At 41.7% G+C, this 21,902-nt stretch overlaps 1 protein-coding gene and 2 long non-coding RNA genes across 5 annotated transcripts; all 3 read left to right on the top strand.

Annotated features, from left to right (window-relative positions):
• Positions 1-2,382: 2,382 nt before the first annotated feature.
• On the top strand, positions 2,383-6,516 carry LOC123188304 (uncharacterized). Of its 2 annotated transcripts, XR_006494518.1 has the most exons (3): positions 2,383-4,319; positions 5,031-5,239; positions 6,283-6,516. It is a non-coding gene; the product is annotated as an uncharacterized lncRNA (long non-coding RNA). The 2 variants fall into 2 exon arrangements; XR_006494517.1 differs by having other exon boundaries at positions 5,031-6,516.
• Positions 6,517-7,395: 879 nt separating this feature from the next.
• LOC123191624 (uncharacterized) lies at positions 7,396-9,674 on the top strand. Its single transcript, XM_044604287.1, has 4 exons — positions 7,396-7,519; positions 7,770-7,891; positions 7,990-8,160; positions 9,012-9,674. Exons 1-4 carry the CDS (start codon positions 7,396-7,398, stop codon positions 9,132-9,134), a joined length of 540 nt encoding a protein of 179 aa, XP_044460222.1. The 3' UTR covers positions 9,135-9,674.
• Positions 9,675-16,029: 6,355 nt separating this feature from the next.
• Positions 16,030-18,970, top strand: LOC123188305 (uncharacterized). 2 transcript variants are annotated; one of them, XR_006494519.1, is made up of 4 exons: positions 16,030-16,176; positions 16,369-16,492; positions 17,908-18,079; positions 18,162-18,970. It is a non-coding gene; the product is annotated as an uncharacterized lncRNA (long non-coding RNA). The 2 variants fall into 2 exon arrangements; XR_006494520.1 differs by having other exon boundaries at positions 16,035-16,176; positions 16,369-16,502.
• Positions 18,971-21,902: the final 2,932 nt, after the last annotated feature.

Genomic DNA, 21,902 nt, shown 5'->3' on the forward strand with positions numbered 1-21,902 from the left:
CATACTAGCAAAATTGCCCGTGCGTTGCAACGGGTAAAAAAATGTCCCTAATGTCACGGGAGCAAAAACCTGCACCCTGTACTAAAGGGCACAATGTGTAAATGTGAGTCGGACACTGCGTCTTAATGAGACTCATTCATGGGTCAATGCTAATGTGTGTTTCCAAGCACTTGCTGAGAGGCACGATCTTTACATCATAACATGTTTGATAACATAGAAGAGGTCAAAGCTAGTATTAAATACGGGAAAACTTTTTTAAGGATTCTTTTTGTGTTTATAGGAATTAGCAATATATGAAATAAACGGTACACATGTAAATTATCTCCAAACATATCAATATATCACATCGAGATAAAAAGGGCTATTGTTGTGAAAAATGTTTGGAAAACTAAAAAAATGATAGTCACGAGAACTTGCATGGTTAGACACATAATATTTCATCACTCACTTGAGGCACTGATAACTTGTAAAGTTTTTGGATGTACCAAACTCAACCTAATTCAACATTGTAAATGGTATAGTTGATTCTGAACCACCATCATACCACCAATAATTATGTTCCCATATTTTTTTGGAACAACATATTATAAAATATATGTATTGACCAAGAAAATAATAAAAATTAAGGTAAATAGTTTAGTCCATATATATATATATATATATATATATATATATATATATATATGTATATATATATGCATGCAAAATTGTGGGAGAAATGTAGTTGTCATTACCCATGCATAACAACAGGAGTCATTTACTATCATGGGTCTTGATTAACATTCAAAATGCATGGAAAATAAATGGGCACAACAGTTAGGCTACAATTTTCCTTGAAAGGAAAGCTAGTGTGGCAGAGAACATTTAGATCAGTGGTCATGTGATGATGATGTAAAGCAAAAAAAAAACATCCACTTAACTATCCTACTATAACAGTTGTTTGACAGCAAATTCCAAGGGTACACCGTACAAATAAAAACTTCACATGGCGCTCCTCCGCAAGGTGATGTGAAGCTTGCTCACCATGGTGAAGACCAACGCGAGGCGCCTCTGGTGGAAGAATGCGAAGGCGCTCCGCCTCGGGATCGAGGCTTCGGAGCGCCTCGCGAGGGAGACGAAGAGCGCCAAGGCGAAGGCGGCACACCACACCCAGGAGCAGCAAAGCCGCGCCATCCGCCTTCTGACAGGTTACATCTCCTCCACATCGGAGAACGGCACCACCAACTCGGACGATGATCCTCCAATTTGTTTGTCCGAATCTATCAATATTTGTTTGCCCGATGATCTTGTTTGTGATGTTGGTCTACATGTTTCGTTGTTGCATGGCTTTGATAGATTTGGGTGCGGAGATATGTGTACGACGGTTGCAGACATAGATATATTGGTACTACCCGCGATCAATACCAGCACGCGTGCCCAGACACGTCTGCGGGCGAGTGTTTTCGGATGTGTAGATGGGATATACCAAATATTGTAGATGCTCTTAAAAAAATAAACCAGCTGGTAAAAGGGGCGAGCAATCGGCACGTATCCATCGCCTACGACACTGCTCATCCATTCGCCTCCACCGTTTAAAATCTTAAATCCGTTCGGTTCCACCGATATGCATCTTGTATTCTTCTCTCTCTTCATCTTCTCCACCAATGTCGTTCTCAATCTCCGTTTTCACACCAGTCTTGATTGCAATTGCGGCATCACAGGTTGATGCCCCAGGTTGTCTGCACGTTCAAGCCCACAATCACGTCCAGCCGAGGAACGCCATGCATGTAGTACAGCCGTCCGTTTATTTGGCCCCTCTGCCAATGGATTCCCTTATGTATCCTCTGTTTGTGTGGCCAGCTTGTTGATATTTCAGGCAAGTTACAAGCGTTTATAAATTGGAGGAAATTAGTATAAGAAAGCAAGGTGGGACAATTCAACAAAAAATATGCATGCATCATTATTTTATAAAATAAAATCTGAAACGTGGCTTGTAGCCTATAAGAGGCCCAGTAGTGCATCGTGCCAGGAGAAGGCCTCATACACATTACGTCTGAGAGGCCAGCTTGCGTACGTAATTGAGCACGTACGAAAATAGATTTGTGACGGTCTGGACGAAAATCATATAGTGCGTTCGCTGCAGCCTAGCTTGGGTAGACGTACACGCCGGCTGATGGCCCATAAATAAAAGTGAACGATCGTGAGCCTGCGCAGAAAAATAGTACCACCTCGGACAAATCATATGAAACACACTGAAAGTGTAAAATCATAAGAAGAAGCGTATTATGACGGTGAATCCACGGAGTCAATCTATACTTTATTATACTTTATTTATTATTATTAGAGAAAGATACGCGAGGTAGTACTAATATTTACCCAGTGCCTCCCGTAAGTAAAAAAAGACCTAACGAGTCTGATCCCCATCTCCCTTTCTCCCTCGATCCCTTCTGTCCGCACCACCAGGCGCACCCACCCACAACCCACCATGGATCCCGCATCCCTTCGGCGCTCCTCTCGTTGACCACCATCGTCGCCTCCCCCAAGGCCACCGGCGCTGATATTCAAACCATGGTCCTTTTTAGTGGAGAGGCGTTGAGGAGATGGCAGTCTCCGTCGCCCTGTCGCGGATCGTCACGGCCGCCAACGCCCAGCACCGCCTCCCTCGCCGCTGATCAACGCCGCCACCATGCCACGCACTGCCGCCACCCCGCCGTCCTCTCCCTGTGTCAACTTCCGCCACCACCGCGCAGAAACCAATCGCCATCACGCCCCCTCCCCATTTACGCCCAGCCTCCCTCGCCACACGCGGCCTCCTGTGTAGCCAGCATCATGCCCAGCGTCGCCTCCCTCGCCGGCGCGCCTGCAGCCTCCACCATATTATGGAGTCACCGCCGCTGCCACCGCCTTTCCAGGTCGTGCTTCCTGATTGCAACAGTAAAGGGGGATTGAAGCGGTCGTGAGGTCAAGGAGAGGGGAGGTCCAGGCATTGGAGAGGAGGAAGAAGGTGGTGAAGGTTGTTCTGTTGCTGCTGATCCTCCCCAGGCCAGACACGGCCATGTTCTGTTGATACTGATCCTGTATCACAGTGCCCACAATATGTTTGAGGTAATGCCCACCAGGTTGCTTTTTGATTAATTAGTTCAATTATTATATGGACATGTGAAGATACTTTAGTTTGATCGAGTCCAGATAATTGAGTTCAATCGAGTCAAATGTGGAGGAGTAACATCTACGTATAGAAATTGATAATAAGTAATCCAATGCCCGATTCAGTTCTTAGTTCTTACGTCTACATATGCATGCAATGACTGAATATTATGACGACCAGTTCAGGATTCAGAGGTAGAGGAATAGCCTGCAAGTGTGCACCGTTTCTGATGCTTGCACGGCGAGTGCTCTTCCTGGCCACCGCCTCGGGCACCACCAATGGCATCGGGAAGTATTCATCCGCCAAACCAGCTGTGCAGGCACCCTCCTCCGAAACACTCTCAGCGAGCCCCCTCACCCAATCCAGCATTCCCGGCCATGTACTCCCACTTCCTCTTCAACCCCCTCCCGTTGGGTCAGGCCTTCCTTCAATTCGGCGGACATTGAGTCGCCGCCTCGGCTCTAGACTCACTGGCGAGTGGACTGGCGAGGGAAGATGACGGGATGGAGATTGATCACTATACGCAAAAGGTGGACCTACTTTGTTTTGTTATTAGTATTACCAACACTAAACTGCATGCATGGGAACTGGGAGTTTGAGACGGGCTTGCAGTAAGTTGTAAGCCGCGACCATACAATTTCAGTATCTATTCATGTGTACGTCGGACCTAGACAAGGTTGGAGGGCAGGTAGAGGACCGGTGGTGCGTTAGGCATGCAGCGTGTGTAACAACAGTCGACCACAGGTGGGCAGCACACTGTCACTAGGGAAGGAGATGGTGGCAGTGTGTTTTGATTAGCAGCAGGTGGCTCCATGGTGGCCAGTGCAGCAGCGAGCTAGCGTGTTGCTGTGGGAAGAGGCAGAAAAATTAATCTGTTTGTGGTTGGACGATGGATTCCCGTTCCCTGGTAGGCAGCTAGCTCTTGAAATAATTTCAGCAAGAACAACATCCTCAATTTGGAGTGGTCTTATTCGCTACTGCATATCTTGGACATTTTCAAATGTAGATCAGATTAACTATATAGTAGACACTGTGCTGTTGGTGTTTAACTGCTCGTGAGATACGCGTCAATATTGCAATCAACTCTGACTGCAATTGTATAGTCTCAAGGGCCTGCATTCTATATTGAAGGTTCAACATTGAAGCTGCTTGCATTGATCCGCAATAGACCTTGACTTCAGCAAAAAATGAGGTATATTGAGCTTAATGACACATGGTTACATACAGATAGAAGAACCGCTTGTACTATATATGTTTTTGTCCTGAAGTACCGTTTCTACTTCTGATTCATGTAATGAATATTCAGTGTATATAGTTCATTCTCTACACCTTTTTTGAAGAAAACACCTATTTCTCTGTGTTTATATTTAAAACCTATGTTTTTATTTTAAAGAACACATATGAATTTTTGTTGGACATGAAATGAGCTACCATAACTACTATAATCTATGCATATGGTTTCCGTAGATTTTTTTGGTGAAGAGTTGGAATACCAAAACACAAGAATGCACTAGATGTCCTTGATTATAGTTATACTTTGTGTAGGTTTCTATATGTTGAATTTCACATGGAGCAACTTGGTCCGCGAGTTCTGTACACACTATTTTCATCAGCTTGTGTGGTAGCAACAATATTTGTGCCACGACATGTAGTCGAAACATAGGGAAAAACTTTGTGGAGAGAGAAGTTTCACTGTTGAAAACACAATAAAGGCACCCTCTACTCTTTCCTCTGACATAAACCATTTCAGATCATCTTTGTCTACCAGTCAGCATCTATAAATAGCACTGGTGATATTATAAGTTGGCAGTATTATATATATTCTTAGTTGAGAACTTGGTAGTTAGGGCATGTGGATTACAAGTACCACACCGAGAATACTTACATGCTCTTGTCATTGCAGGTTTCATGGTGGCAGTGCCTTCTTCTACATGATGGGAATTCAACGGCATTTTTTTTTGTTAAATACTAGCTGGGTGTGTCGTCTATTCACAGATCGTGTAATTTGACCATCTCTTGCAGACAAAACACTCGGGGAAAGTTCCCAGCCGTGCACCTGTGACCGCTGGAGAGGCATACTGTTTTAGGAATTCATGACAGACTGGTAGTGAGGTTTGTGTCTATAGGATGGAATTACTTGATATGTCAAAATGGTGGTCTTTATTATGCAATTTAAGTGATCTTTTGTTGAACCCCTCCTTTCCAGAAAACTACTCATAATGTTTTGGGATTATTTGATTTTAGTAAGGTGACTTATACACCTAGACGGCGGGAGTATTAATTAATCTTTCAAGTTTGATCTTCTGTCTGCATAGTTTTAATGATATTGAATGCATCAGTTCAAAGCATTTTGTGGTGAAAATCTAGGTCAACAACCATATACTAAATGAACATGCTACTGACTGCATTTCCTGTTAACAGAATTTATTGTTTGATATTTGGGATCCTCAGTTTCTAACAATAATTCAACCTGTGGCAACACACCCGCATATGCACCTTATAGAGATGAAGGCAACCTTATTTGGTTGTCAGACTTGAATATAAGTCGAGCGTAGTGGCACGTGAAGCTGGTTTAGTCGATTTTTAAGCCCGTTGCAACGCACGGATGTTTTTCGGATTAAATGGAAGTGCGGATTAAATGGAAGTGCGGAGCTAAAATAGGTAATGATGAACATTGTTAGGGTCCCTCAAATTTCATCTTACAAAAAGAAATACTCAGTTTAACCTTATTTCTGACGTTTACAAAAATTGGTTTATAAAAATATTGCATAATGGCACATGGAGCATGTTATATTTTATTTTTCGCCCAGTGCAACGCACGGGCATTCTGAGAGAGTGAAGCATATTTGCTTGAGATTTGAATTATTTTTTTATGTCAGGTTTGTACGCTATATTGTTTGATTAATGAAAACTGATAAGAGTAGTAGCAAACACTTGATTGAGTAAGCTACTGGATTTTACGAGTAATACACAGTAGTTTCTTGCAATATTATCTGCATGACAAGAAACACCCATATTTGATTTTGCTCTGTGATTGGTTCAAATATCACTTTTTGGGCTAAAGCTGATTGGATACGAGTAGTAGTGTCAACAGTAATAACTTGAAACATGATTTTATCATGGCTCTAAATTTTATTGCTGATGATTTCTTTCAGGATATTTGTAGAGGCTATTTGCACCGTAGTTCAAGGCAGATGATAGAGTACAGGCGAGGCAACTCACTTATATTGGTACTCGTTTAAATGGTTATCTATTCTGCCGGCATAGTTACATGCCATATTAATTTCAGAAGAACAATTTCTAATTTAGTGTTGTGCTTGCATGCATTGTTATGTCTAAAAAGAAAATTCCAAACAAAAACAAATATAAAGTCACAGTTTGTCTTTACACACTGGATAATGAATGTTTCAATCACGCTAAATTGAACCAAGGCTTTTAGAATAAATTGTGACCTCTAAGCTTGTGTGTAGTCAATTACTAAATGTGTAATATTAGCACATATTAGCATGACTATTTCTTAAGTGCAGCCAGCCACCAATTCCATTTGATTTGAATTAATATATTACTTATATACTCATTTAGATATTTATTTATGTCCTTGATGGATATATATATCCCTAATCTCTCCCTAATAATAAAGCACGGATTGGGTCTCCGGGTTCACCGTCACAATACGCTTTCTTCACATGTCATAATACGCTTTTACGAGATAAAATTGTAATATAAATGAGGTGGTACTAATTGAATTGAATCGGTACGAAAGAAAATAAAAACGCAGCCACGCTTTGCCTCGCGGCGCTCCGCCCCGCCCAACCCACCGTTCCCTCCAGCCAGGCCCCGCGCGCCGCCGGCCGACTCCTGCCTCCCAATCCCATCTCCTCCCCACGCGGGGCTTTCTTCGCCGTTCACAGCTCCCCTCCATCGACTGGCCGCGACCTCGCTGGAGGCAGAGGATGGGAGGGTGCGGAGCTGGCATCCGCCTCACGAAGATCGAGCGGACCGATCTGCGCGCCGGCGACCTCGCGGGAGGCAGAGGATGGGATGGCGTGCTGCACTCGAGACGAGCGGGCTCGATTAAGGGGACCAGAGGTTGGCGCCGGCGGGCTCGTGGACGGGGATGGAGAGGGCAGGTGCCAATCCGGCGTGACAAGAAAGTTGTTGCGGCGCCGGCCGACCAGCTCCGTCTCCGCGATTCCATGGACGGCGGTGGCGTCGTCGCGGGGCCGGCCTGCCGGGAGGGCGAGTGGCTGCGCGCGTAGGCCGTGGCGATGATGCCGCGGGTGGAGGCGCTCGCCGCCGACCGCGCGCGGCTGGAGGCCGTCAACGCGCTGCAGCACGAGTCCTGGCCCCTGGGAGGCCCGCGACGTTCGCCTCCAGTGGCGCCTCCTCAAGGTGACCCCTCCGCTCCATCCACTCCCTCCTCTTTATCCTAGGATTTCGATCGGCTCCTCACTGATGCTACTGACTAGCGTGTGCTCGCGGAGATGTCAGGCGGATGAGAACTGGAGGATGTGGGAGGCGACGTGCATGTCCCTATGGCGCTCCGACGATGACCGGATGTTCCCCGGTAAGAGGAGCATTTCCTCAGCTGCTACTCTGCTTGCTACTAGCAGCGCATATCACCTAATCTTTACATAATCAGGTTGCTACCGGACTGCTACCCTTGTCTGCTGCACTGAATATAGAACACCTAATTCCCTAAAGAGTGAAAATGAGGATCTAAAGATTTTATACAAGTGTGAGCTGGAAAACGAGGAGCTTAAGGTGCGTTACCGAAACATGAGTTGCGTCCCAGCTTGTGCATCCTGTCAGTTTTCTTAAATCATATTCTGTGTGCCCATGCCTGCTTCTTATACTGTTAGATAAGAGCCAACGACCGGGAGGAGGAGGAGGACGCACGGCAGCGTCAGAATCAGCGCGTCGGATCCGGCCGAGGCTTACGTCGACACGGATGCGGAGGCTCTAGCTGCAGCCGCCGCGCTCTATGCCCCGCCCCTGCTCGCCGAGCCCTGCCTCTCTGGATCTCCAGCAATGTACGCTGCCATTGACCTGCACTTTTCAGAAATCTTATGTTCAAAGTGTAGTGATCAGGTGTTAATTTGTTATTAAGTGTCAGTTTAGTGCAGCTGCTCCCGTGATTTGCTTCCTAGCTGGACCATTGATCTAGAAAAGATGACACACTAGAACGTACATGGAAACTTTCAGATAAGTTTGTATACATACATGATTGAATCCTCTCCGTGCAAGAACTGACAATACGCAGCTTGTTGGAAAATCATTGAGGGGATGAACTGCAGTCTTCCCTTACCACCCAGTAGTTCCCAATTTATATTTGGAATTTTATTTTTATTTGATAAGTATAACACCTAATTTACAATGAAGTGCATCCATCAAGCAAATTGTTTGACCATTAATACAGAGCACCTCCATGTCCATGTCGTCAACATGTTGCTCGCCGACCGTGTTGTTCTTGAGATCCGCCTTGAAGACGGGGGATCGGGCCTCCAGCACAAATCGTTCTTTAGCATGTCATCGCGATATGCTTCTATAGGAAGAGAGATCCTCCCCCATATTTATGCTTTTAACCCGCATGGATAGTTCTATAGAAAAAAAAATGTTATTCTGTAGTCTTCGTAACTTAAGCAATGTATAAATGAATATCCACTATTCATATGTGACAAGAAGTGCATGAACTTGGCTAATGTTTAGGGGCATAAACATGATCATGTCAAAACTGCATAGAGGCACCATGTTATTATGTTCTTACAGATAAAACGTTCAGGTTACTAATTTCTCTTTGCTGAGTGATTTTACTGTTCCTCATTAGTACGTGTTAGAGCTATGAATGCTGAACTCGCTAGATTCCTTTTTGCTATGTCCGCAGGGAGGTCGCTTCTGGCATGTTCCGCAAGTTCAAAACGAAGAAGATCTCTGTTTGCACAGCCCTTCAGGGGAACAAATGGATTTCTGCACTCCGTTAGGTCAACACCACCGAGTTAGTTCATGAATCCATCAAATTATGGTTGTTGATCAGAGAGGTGCAAATACCACAGGCCAAGATGTCGTCTCCTGGTGTTGGACAACAGATGGAATGTATATGACGCGCTCAACCTACAAGGCAATGTTCTGGGGCTCTTACTCGAGCACTTGCTCTCGAACTTTCTGGAAGGCTTTGGCTGAAAACAAAGTAAAAAATTTCTGTTGACACCTGTCGCTTGGGAGGATTCTGACCGCGGACAAGCTGATCCAGAGAGGATGGCAAGGAAGCGAGATTTGTTCGATGTGCAGTTCACAGGAGGAGTCAGTGGAGCATCTTCTTCTGAACTGTTATTTTGCTCGCCAAGTTTGGAGGAGGATCGCGGCTTGGTCTTGTTTCGATTCGAGACATTATGACGTGAAGATGGCCTCCGGGAGGGCACGGTGTACTCCTGGTGGCTGGAGCGAGCCTGCCAAATCCTTACGACCAACCAGCGAAAGTTTGATGGGACTGTTGCTTACACAAAAGAAACTTTTCAAAGAAAGCTCTTCAAAAATGTTCTTCTTCAAAGAAATGCACTGATTTTCATAAAAATAGTAACTATTCTTAAAAAAGTGTTCCAGTTTTTATGAAAATGCTAACTTTTAAATAAGGAATTTTCCGCATTTTTCAGAAAAGCAAAAAGAAAATGACAGACAATCTATTCCAAGAAAAAATTACTCTTCCATAAAAACAGATGGATAACGCTAAGGCGGCTTCTTCACGTCCGAACTTCATGCTACATAAAGAACTAATCAGTTTAACCTTATTATTGATGTATATTAAAATTATTAAAATTAGATACAAAAATGGTGCCCGGTGCGTGGGTTCACCGTCACAATACGCTTTCTTTCTGTAAATTTATGCTTTCAGTTTGAATTTAAAACATATACACGAGGTGGTACTAATGTTGCCATTGGTATAGATTTGACAAATTACGAGTTTTATCCGTCACGGGCTTTGCCCCACATGGGCCGAGATTGTGAGCTGCGACTTCGCCCTTGCATATGGGCCGAGATTGTAGAGGAGCGGAGCAAAAATTAGTTGATCTTCATGGGAGTCGAACTCAAGACCTGCCATTTAATCTCAACGTGCACAACCAACTGGCTAAAACCAGGCACGCGTTAGCTTATGAATTTCCTGGGAAATAAGCAGAGCTGCCCCGAGAGTCTAAGAAATAAATGATTTTCTGCAATTAGAAAGACAAGAAAGGAAGGAATAACGCTAATAAAAAAAAGGCAAATGAAGAAGTTGACTCCACAGGAAGGCAATGATTTAATTAGTGCAGCTTGATTGCTTTCCTACTTAAAAGCGGAGATGCAGATCTAAAAAAAGCAAGATGCATGCTGGATAATTATTGTCGCTGATTGCCTTCCTATTTAAAAAGCGGGCATATATATGCATATCACGAAATTAATTAGTAAGAAATCCAACATTAAATTAAATTATTTTATATTTTAACTTTCTGTTATTAATCTGATTTTTAGATAAAATCAAGCTTTTTAATTGTACAATTTTGAACAAAAGTTTCTAAGTTTCATAATTTTCTTCCTTGGTTCCTAATTTTAGCTAATTTTTCCTTTTTTCCCTTTTAGTAAAACTCTGGCAGACATGACAAGAATTACATTATGTTTAGACTATCAAGAACAATCATTAGAGAGGAAAGTAACCTTTTTTGGTGGGATGAGTAACCATATTTGTGACTTTTTTAAGATATAGAGTGCATTAGATTTTTTTTCAAATTTTTTTTACCTTCTCTATCAATATAGATATAGAATTTGTCACAATTTGGCAGAAGAAGGGGCGCTTTGTGTCGATTTTAAGCAATACCCGGGGTGTGTTGACAATTGAGGAACATTGTTGTGAACCATAGAGTTTGACATTTTGTTTGAAATCTAGGAAGTGCTTTCGACTAAGAAAATATTTTTTAAGGTATGCGCGTTGGATCAAAGATAATCAGTTATATTTTTAATTGCATATGATGTGGAAGTATAGGTTTATTTTAACACATTCAAGTGCAAGTGCAACCGATATATAAGTTATTTTGTGACAATGTGCGTCCATAGATCTTTGTAAACATTAAATTGTTCATGAGCCGTTATATTTTGTCCATAAAATTCTAATTACATTTGAATACATATTGATTTTGTCTTTCGGTGCAACGCACGGGTATATGTGCTAGTCTATCCCTAATAATAAAGCACGGATTGGGTCTCCGGGTTCACCGTCACAATACGCTTTCTTCTTATGTCATAATACGCTTTTACGATTTGTACAGACAAAATCATAATATAAACGAGGTGGTACTAATTTAGGGAACCGTTCGTAGTTTTGTCCGTCCGTCAAAATTTCTGTAGTTTGACACCGCGCTGCTTTGGGCCGGCCCACGCCGCGTTCTCCGCACGCACACGGCACACAGGTCTTACAATTCGTACGTCCAAGGTGGTTTGTCGTGCGGTAGTTTTATCGTTCTCCCGATTCGTTTCTGCCAAAAAAGAAAAAGCAGACGCGCAGAGCCACAATGGGCCAGCCCATTAGGTTTATTTTAACACATTCAAGTGCAAGTGCAACCGATATATAAGTTATTTTGTGACAATGTGCGTCCATAGATCTTTGTAAACATTAAATTGTTCATGAGCCGTTATATTTTGTCCATAAAATTCTAATTACATTTGAATACATATTGATTTTGTCTTTCGGTGCAACGCACGGGTATATGTGCTAGTCTATCCCTAATAATAAAGCACGGATTGGGTCTCCGGGTTCACCGTCACAATACGCTTTCTTCTTATGTCATAATACGCTTTTACGATTTGTACAGACAAAATCATAATATAAACGAGGTGGTACTAATTTAGGGAACCGTTCGTAGTTTTGTCCGTCCGTCAAAATTTCTGTAGTTTGACACCGCGCTGCTTTGGGCCGGCCCACGCCGCGTTCTCCGCACGCACACGGCACACAGGTCTTACAATTCGTACGTCCGAGGTGGTTTGTCGTGCGGTAGTTTTATCGTTCTCCCGATTCGTTTCTGCCAAAAAAGAAAAAGCAGACGCGCAGAGCCACAATGGGCCAGCCCATTAGGGAACGTTTCTAAGTAATGGGAACGTTTCTAAGAAAAATTAATACGCTGCAAGGACTCGAACTCAGACACTCATGCTAAAGCGTTCAGAAGGCTACCACTAGGCCAAACATGACTTGGTGTTCATTTAGCCGCGCGAAATTTCAAATTAAGCGCACAATCGCGCCAGATATTAAGAGGATTTCTTTTTAAAGTGAATATATTTTAGAACACGAAAATTTGCAAAGTTGTTAACAAAAATTTAAAATCGATTTTTTTCAAAAGAAAAATATTTTTTTTAAACTGAGTATTTTTTAAAACACAAACATTTTTTTAAACTAGGAGGTACTGTTGTGATTATTTTTAGAATTTGCAAAAATTTAAAAACTCAAATATATTTTGAACTTTCAATTTGAAAAGGCAAACATTTTTTAAAACATGATTTTTTAATCTATACTTATTAATAAAACTTGGGGAATTTTTGAAATACGCCCACCTGATGCATTGTTTTAATTCAATTTATTAAACTAGGATATGAAGGAATCTTTTTTCTCCATAAAGTCTTCACGTACGACAAGTCTCACTCGCCCAGTGACACCCGTCAAAATGCATGAGAGAAGTCCAACTAAAATTTCATGGTCTATCTGACACAAACTACTCACTTTACATGGTGACACTGACATATATTATTCCAATGTTTTTCCCTATTATATTAGCTAGCCGATTAAAAAAACTTTGTTCAACGGTCTTGATCTTGGCCGGACAAGAAGGCGGTTCAACAATCCTCTTAATATCAGGATTGTGATCACGTGCACATCGCAACCATCATCGGCTAGGATGAGGACATAAAATGACAACATGGTGAGCCACTGTGTTAAAATAGAGTACACTCATATATCAGGATATTATGTCATACTCCCTCTGTTCCGAATTACTTGCCACAGAAATAGATGTATCTAAAACTAAAAAATTTCTAAATACATCCATTTCTATGACAAGTAATTCCGAACGAAGGGAGTACTTATTTTGTTAGCCATAATTTTTTGTCTCCCGTTGCAACGCACGGGCATATTTGCTAAAACTATTATTTAGGTTTAACACCAGTCTCGATGGTAGAGGGAGCGTGCGATGCTTGATCATATCAACATTGGAAACACTTCCAACACATATCGTCAGCTCGCCTTTAGCTAGTCTCCGTTCATTCCATAGCTTTTATTTCGAGTTACTAACACTTAGCAACCAAACCGGTATCTAATACCCTGGTGCTACTAGGAGTACTAGTAAAGTACACATAAACACAATGTATATCCAATATACTTCTATCGACCTTGCCAGCCTTCTTATCTACTAAGTATCTAGGGTAATTCTGCTCCAGTGGTTGTTCCCCTTATTACAGAAGCACTTAGTCTCGGGTTTGGGTTCAACCTTGGGTTTCTTCACTAGAGCAGCAGCTGAATTGCCGTTTCATGAAGTATCCCTTCTTGCCCTTGCCCTTCTTGAAACTAGTGGTTTCACCAACCATCAACAATTGATGCTCCTTCTTGATTTCTACTTTGGTGTCAAACATCGCGAATATCTCAGGGATCATCATATATGTCCTTGATATATTATAGTTCATCACGAAGCTCAAGTAGCTTGGTGGTAATGACTTCGGAGAACCATCACTATTTCATCTAGAATATCAACTCCCACTCGATTCAAGCGATTGTTGTACTTAGACAATCTGAGCACAAGCTCAACAATTGAGCTTTTCTCCCTTAGTTTGTAGGCTAAGAAAATCGTCGGAGGTCTTATACCTTTTGACGTGGGCACTAGCCTGAAATCTCAATTTCAGCCCTCGAAACATCTCATATGTTTCGCGACGTTTCAAAAATGTCTTTGGTGCCTCAATTCTAAACCATTTAGCATTACGCACTGAACTATCATGTAGTCATCAAAATGTGTATGTCAGATGTTCGCAACATCTACAGACGACGTTCGAGGTTCAGCACACTGAGCGGTGCATTAAGGACATAAGCCTTCTATGAAGCAATGAGGACAATCCTCAGTTAACGGACCTAGTCCGCATAATTGCTACTATCAACTTTCAACTAAATTTTCTCTAGGAACATATCTAAACAGTAGAACTGAAGCGCGAGCTACGACATAATTTGCGAAATCCTTTTTGACTATGTTCAGGATAATTAAGTTCATCTTATGAACTCCCACTCAGATAGACATCCCTCTAGTCATATAAGTGATTACATGATCCGAGTCAACTAGGCCGTGTCCGATCATCACGTGAGACGGACTAGTCATCATCGGTGAACATCTTCATGTTGATCGCATCTACCATACGACTCATGCTCAACCTTTCGGTCTTCTGTGTTTTGAGGCCATGTCTGTACACATGCTAGGCTCGTCAAGTCAACCTAAGTGTTTCGCGTGTGTAAATCTGTCTTACACCCGTTGTATGTGAACGTAAGAATCTAACACCCGATCATCACGTGGTGCTTCGAAACAACAAACTGTCGCAACGGTGCACAGTTAGGGGGAACACTTTCTTGAAATTATTATGAGGGATCATCTTATTTACTACCATCATTCTAAGTAAACAAGATGTATAAACATGATAAACATCACATGCAATCAAATAATGGTGACATGATATGGCCAATATCATATAGCTCCTTTGATCTTCATCTTGGGGCTCCATGATCATCTTGTCACCGGTATGACACCATGATCTCCATCATCATGATCTCCATCATCGTGTCTTCTTGAAGTTGCCTCGTCAACTATTACTTCTACTACTACAGCTAACGGTTAGCAATAAAGTAAAGTAACTACATGACGTTTATGTTGACATACAAGTCATAAATAAATTAAGACAACTCCTATGGCTCCTGCCGGTTGTCATACTCATCGACATGCAAGTCGTGATTCCTATTACAAGAACATGATGATCGTAATAAAGCACGGATTGACTCCGTGGGTTCACCGTTATAATACGCTTTCTTTTCATGACATAATACGCTTTTACGACTTGTATAGACAAAATCGTAATATAAACGAGGTGGTACTAATTTGAGCCCCCACTTTGTTTTTACCAAAAAAAACCTCTATTAAACCAAAACTACCAAACAAATCCTCCGCCTCCTCCCCTGCTCTCGCCATCGCCCGCAGAGCTCCACCCAATCCCTCGCTCGCTCGGTGAGATCCAAGGCGGCCGCGTCGGCTGGGAGCGGACCCACGCGGGAGGAGGAGTTCGGCGAGCGTGAGCTGGAGGTGGCAGCCATTCTGCGGACCTGTCGTCCATCGTGCAGGCCAGCAGCAGGAGCAGGCGCGGCCAGAGATCCCCTCGTGGAGCCGGCGCCGGCCGAGGAAGGCCCTAGCGGCTCTGCCGGCCAAGAAGCCCACGGCCGATAGCCCGGACACCCCGCTCGCCTTCCTCGACGATGACGAGGCGGCGGCAGGCAGGACAAGGTGAGCCGCCGGGCGCGAGATCTGCACCCGCCCGCCTCCCTCCGCCAATTTGGCCTGCTTCGATTACAATTTCTTGCTGCTCGTTGACGTGTTCCTCCTCTCCCTCTGCCTCCGCTTAGTCAGCGTAGGAGCAGCGCAGCGATTTTGATGAGTAGGAGATGGAGCGCGTCACAAGCACCTTGGCTGCACCCTGAGGTTATCCATCAGGCAAACTGTCATCGCACTGTCGTTCACGATGCTACTCCCAAGCCTCCCGACAAGATTGTGCGAGTTGCAACTTACATGACGCAGATTCTTTTGCTATACTTCAGAAGCCAGCAATAGCAGCAACAACGTCGACGCAGCCACGGGCTGGACAAAACTTGATTAGCTTATTACTGCATCAATAATTTGTGCCTGTGGGACTCTTTCACAAATCATGTCAACGAGACTAGCAATTTGAAGAGGCTGCTGCACATGATATGAAGATATTGGCATATACAGTCCTAAACATAAGTTTCAAAATAGCAGGTCCGTTGTAGCAGTGAATTTTCCTAATGTACTGTAACCTCATTTGCATCTACCTAACCTTTCATCTTCAATTTTTGTATGCATCTGGGCCCAAGTAGTTAAATAGTACATTAGTGTAGACAAAGAAGAGTTGAGCTTCCAGTACGCCATTATAACCACCTTTCCTAACTAGCTCTCTCTGGTTGGTTGAAGGTGTGGAGTTTAGCCCTGTTCCGCTGTATGGAAAGCCATGACCTCCACACAGATGATGCAAGAGGAAACAAGCTAGACTCACAACTTTGGTTTTCAGGCATCTTCACCAACAAATATTACCCTGGTACTGACAGGTTGTTAGTATTATATAAGTATACTTGTTCAGCCTTTCCATGTGTTGGTCTGAATATCTAAACAAGGAAGCAGGCTCAGTTGCTCACCAACCTACTATTGCTGCCAACAAGTAGCCAGAAGCCCATAGAAGACATTTGCATTGATCACAGAAAAATGAAGTATTGAATTTGTAGGACATTGTCATCCTAATCTGGTTCCCACATATTCAAGATGTGGAGATTAGATCTTTGCTCCAATAAAGCCATGACCTTCAATTTTGTTGTTAATTTAATAACTGTTTTGATTGTGCCGATCGATCGGCTTATAAGAGCCAATTTGGTTTCTTGTGAACTAGAGCATCCTATTTTTCATGATTATATTAAGAGCTTCCTATTTTTCATGATTATATTAAGAACTCACAGATCTCCTTCACAGCCACACCTAACCTGCACATCATCTAGATTCAAGAGAGCCCTACTACTGCACCCACCCTAAAATCAATGTAAAAACAAGGGAAGTTCTAACCCGATATCTCCGTCTCCTGTGAACAAATTTTAAGCCCGATTGATGGCAAGTGCATTGCATGTGTAAGTAATCTGGGTTGAACGTACTTGAGGTCTTCCATCACTTTTATTACTTGAATAGAAATTGTGCACATTGCACGAACTACCCATTAATGGGCAGCTGATATATATGATGCTTGGTTCATAATAGCTACTTCAGGTTATCCCTTCTGCTATATTTTTCGTACTCCCTACTTTTGTGAGATCTGAACTGGTAGAGAAAACAGACCGGGATATTCGGTTCCTACCTAGAGATGCAGTGAGGACTTACTGTATTGATTAGTCATTTGAAGAGTTAACTAGAAAGCATTTAGTATGTCTTCAGTTATGTTGTCGTGGGCTGTGCACACGATTCACAGACAAAAAAACAGCACCGTGCATTGTTTTTTACATGCATGCAGCATGTGCAACAAATTTGCTACTATGGACTAAAAACAATCACCAACTAGCTGAATCAACGGACACTCTATGGGAAGGAGAACAAGCATACTAAATAACGCGAAGCAGAGTAATTCCAAGATATTTTGAGAATTCATTGCAGTGGACTGTGTTGTGATTCGATTTTTCTTAACCTTGATAATATTGTCTTGGATTTGAAATGATGGTATACATTTATTCTTCTTCTTTTGTATAGTTGTGAAGACCAAACTTAGAAAATTGTACCGGTTGTGATTTCAATCGAGTTTGAGGCTTCTGTCAAATATAATTATGTTCCCTGCTGATTATAATTTTGTTCACGTAGATGCATGAAGTTTCTTGTTCGTTTTATTTGGAAATAATCTCGATTTATTCTACCGTCTTGATCGTAAAGCGACATTTTTCTCCTGACACTGTTCGCTGGTCACTGTGGTGAACCGAACAGCAAATCAAGGACTTTAGAGCCCGGCCGCAGACCTCACGGAGCACCAACGATAGCCTCAAGGTGATTCAGCAGAGCAAGGTGATGAGTACTCAGCTGGCTGGTCAATATCAATGATCTTATCGGCCGGCAAAGCGGAGACGGACGACCACGGTCCCGACCTTGCCAGCAGGCGGTGAGTCTTCTCCCTCTAAAACCTGATCGTGGATGCCCGACTAAGTCCGCTGAAACCTTTTTCACTTTGTCGCCGTGGATAGGAGACAATAAATGGGATCAAGGGAAGTTGGTCGGGCTCCAGCGGCACATGCTTACCACTGCTGACTGTTGCCGGGAAAGGTATGTTGGTTTGATTCTTTCAAGATCCCAAACTAAAACAAGTCACCTGTGACATTTGAATGATGCAAAGGTTTGTTGTCTCTTCCCAAGAAATTGTGTGCAGAGAAGCTGCCTTGATTTTACATGCTGAACCTATTTTTGCATAATCAAACACTGACGATAAGAGAGATGAATGTGCAGTATGCTAAATTTGGGTATCCAATTGCAAAAGAATTGGATTATTATTTACATTAGAAGCCAGGTTATCACTATGTATTTTAAATTGATCGCTCATGGACCGCTCAATTGGCCATAAACACAACATAATTCGATCCCTCCCTTCAAATTGGCAACTAAAGGGAAGGTGAGTTAAAATGTCTCAGCCCCTGTGACCTGGCTGGTTATGTTTATATTACATCCAATATTATGTGTACTCATTTGATCTAAGGTTATTTTTAATAACTTGTTTTTTTTTTGTCACGAACAAATCGATGAACCGGCAGTCCAACCGGTGACAGACGCAACGGTTCAGTTGCCCGTTCGGTTTTAAAAAATATAGTCCGATGGCCATGGTGGAAGAACATGACATGAAGTGCTTTGCATCCCGAGAACGACGAGGAGACATGAGCAGCCGGTGGCAGTGCTTCGCACTTCGAGCAGTAGGGATACTTGATCATAGGGAAAGGGAAGGGAGATGAGTTCGTGCTTGCATGATTTTTAGGGAAAGAGCGCGTGTATTGTACTTCTGTGTGAATGAAGTGTTTTGTTTGGGCCAAGCCCAAATAATGAAAATAAAACACTATCTCGAAAACTATTCAAATCCTTTTGCATTTATTATCTTCTGCAAATTCTAAATAAAATTTTGGATTAGTTATTAAGCTTTTAAATTGTATACAACGATTTCACCATTTGTATATACCACTCAGAACACATCCACCACTTCTCTTCCACCCGGTGATAGTGATAAGTCGAAGGAGGTGCCATAGAAGGACATGACTGACTTTCTCAACTCTATACTACATGGTCCAAACACCAACAATTCTTTTTTTTACCCGATGATAGTGATAAGTCGAAGGAGGTGACATCGAAGGACATGACTATGACTTTCTCAACTCTATACTACATGGTCCACACACCAACAATTCTTTTTTTTTACTTCAGACACAGAGCGTGTGTTTTTTTAAGAGAAAGGTTGTATCAAATTGGCTTTTATTTCAAAAAATGTGAACATTTTTAAATATGTTCATCATTTTTATATTCAATATTTCCTAAAAATGTACCAATTTTTTTAAAAATGTTGCATTTAAAAATATTTTCAAAAATTAAATAAATCAAAATTATTTTTAAATGTGTAACAAATGTGAATTGTAAAAAATCCCATTTAAAAATGATTAAAAAATTCAAAAATGTTACTTTTAAAATAAATAAATATTCATGTTCTCTCGAAAAGTAAAAAAACGATTGACAAATTATTCCATGCACAACTACTCTTTAATCAGATGAAGGATGTTAAGGTGGCTTCTTTAAATCCACACTTCATACTTCGAAAAAGAGAATTGAACATAAGAAATGTTGCGCAATCGCACACACAAAGCAAATTTTGCTATTTTTTTGACCCGTTGCAACGCACGGACGACAATGGTGGCAAGCAAGAGAAGTGGAATCATAGACTAGGACGAGCAAGGATTTATTTCTTCCGTTGCAACACACGGGCCCCTTTGCTAGTCTATCCCTAATAATAATAATAATAATAATAATAATAATAATAATATAATAATAATAATATAGTAATAATATAATAATATATAATCCCTATAATAATAAAGTACGGATTGACTCCGTGGGTTTACCGTCACAATACGCTTTCTTCATGTGAATTTACGCTTTCAGTTTGGATTCTAAGTTTCTAACCAAGGTGGTACTAATTTTCTGTACTAACTTCTTCAAACCTATTAAAATATTTGTACATAAAGTGGCATCATTACGCTCACCCATCCCGGCTGGGCCATATCAAGCAGCCCATCCGCACTCCAAAATAGGCCCATGCAAGCCTCACATGCTTTGAATCCTACAGGCCCGGTTGTAATACAAAGGAAACGAGGTAAAAAACGTGCAGGTTACCAGAGTTCGAACTCGGGACCTGCAGTTTGATAAATATTGTAGAGATCAACCCATCTAGCACACCTTGCGTGTTCAATCCAAAGTTTACTTTCCTACTAAATAGTACCGCCTCGCTGCTTTACATCCAACTCACCCAATTTAAATATGTCTTTGAGTTTCTTGGGTATTAGGAAGCAGTGAATCATAAGAAAGATATTACAAAGGAAAGAGAGGCTAATTATTATTGCACGCCCATTTAAAAGAGGATTTCCAACGTGATCAAAATAAGGAAGGAAAATGTAGCTCAGGGAATAAGGAAGGAAAGAGAGACTAATTGGCATTCTATATATGTGATGGGCTATATTATAAACGGGAAAGAAAATAGAGGCTAATTCGCATTCTATATATGTGGTCGGCTATAAACGGATCCAAGGAAACATGCAAGAAAGAAATCAAAGGCATCCACCAGGGCCAACCTTTTACACCCATCCGGCCGTGCTTTTAATAATAGATCGCACACACCAATAGGTAGGGAAATAAAAAAAAGTTGGCATTCCTAAGGAAACGAGCGGCAGGCACTTCTAAAACATAATACTATAAAACAGTAGACATGAAACATATTTTTGTGGGGAATTAATATGCAAATATAGGTACAAGATAATATAGACACTTGATGCATTGCATCTGAAGTTATATCATGTGTTAATTATTTATTTTATAGCCTCTGTAATCGTGAAATGAGCCTTGGCAAGCTAGCTGCTGAGACTGCATGCACGCGAGACGGACCCCATCCAAATTCCAGGGGTGCCAAAATCAGAGATTGATATTACTAGGTCAAGACATATTGTTCAAAGAAAAACAACTACTGGTCAAGTGATTAGGTGCTAATGGGCTTTTAAGAGCGAAATAAATGAAAAGGACTCGCCCTAAAATACAGGCCAACCTCACGTCTCTCTCTCTCTCCCTGTATTTTTGTTTCTCATTCACTGCATGGTTCTTAGTAGAGCGACCCCATCCCATGTGATGCCTGCCATTCATGGTCTCCAACCTTTCACCCCTTTAAAGTTTCTACTGTCATAATTTTTGTTCTTTCTGATACATCATTGATTTGGGTAGATTTAAATTTTAAGATAAAATGTGAACTCCCTGAAAAAATATGTAGCACCACAATAATTTATACAGATATTTTAATTTATATTTTTTAAATATAGGGCCTAATTTTGATTTTGCACAAGACCCCGAATTTTGAAGGTATGACCATTCAGAAGAAAAGTTAGTACATGTCTCCAAACTCCATCGTGTGGCAATGTCTTCACTGGACTTTGTTTCAGTTTACAACAATATATATTTATGAGGTAAAATACCATGTTATTTTTTATAAGCACAAATATAATAAGTGGAGCTTATGGCTACACCGGTGCCAAAAAATTGGTCACTCGCAAAGATTAAAAGATAATGCATTGCCAGTTAAAGTAAAGAATTAACACATGCACTTTGATTAATAAATATGGAAAAAATGTACAGTGGATTAAAATTAGTAACAGTAATTCAGCTATATAATAGACAAATCCAAATGCTCATGT

This window comes from Triticum aestivum, chromosome 2A (assembly GCF_018294505.1).
Source record: "Triticum aestivum cultivar Chinese Spring chromosome 2A, IWGSC CS RefSeq v2.1, whole genome shotgun sequence".
Lineage (NCBI taxonomy): Eukaryota > Viridiplantae > Streptophyta > Magnoliopsida > Poales > Poaceae > Triticum > Triticum aestivum.

Excerpts from the sequence above, each read along its gene's own strand:
- LOC123191624 (XM_044604287.1), top strand. The coding sequence starts at position 7,396 with ATGATGCCGCGGGTGGAGGCGCTCGCCGCCGACCGCGCGCGGCTGGAG. Across the intron at positions 7,892-7,989 it reads TGGAAAACGAGGAGCTTAAG|ATAAGAGCCAACGACCGGGA; the intron begins GTGCGTTACCGA and ends TTATACTGTTAG. Across the intron at positions 8,161-9,011 it reads CTCTCTGGATCTCCAGCAAT|GGAGGTCGCTTCTGGCATGT; the intron begins GTACGCTGCCAT and ends CTATGTCCGCAG.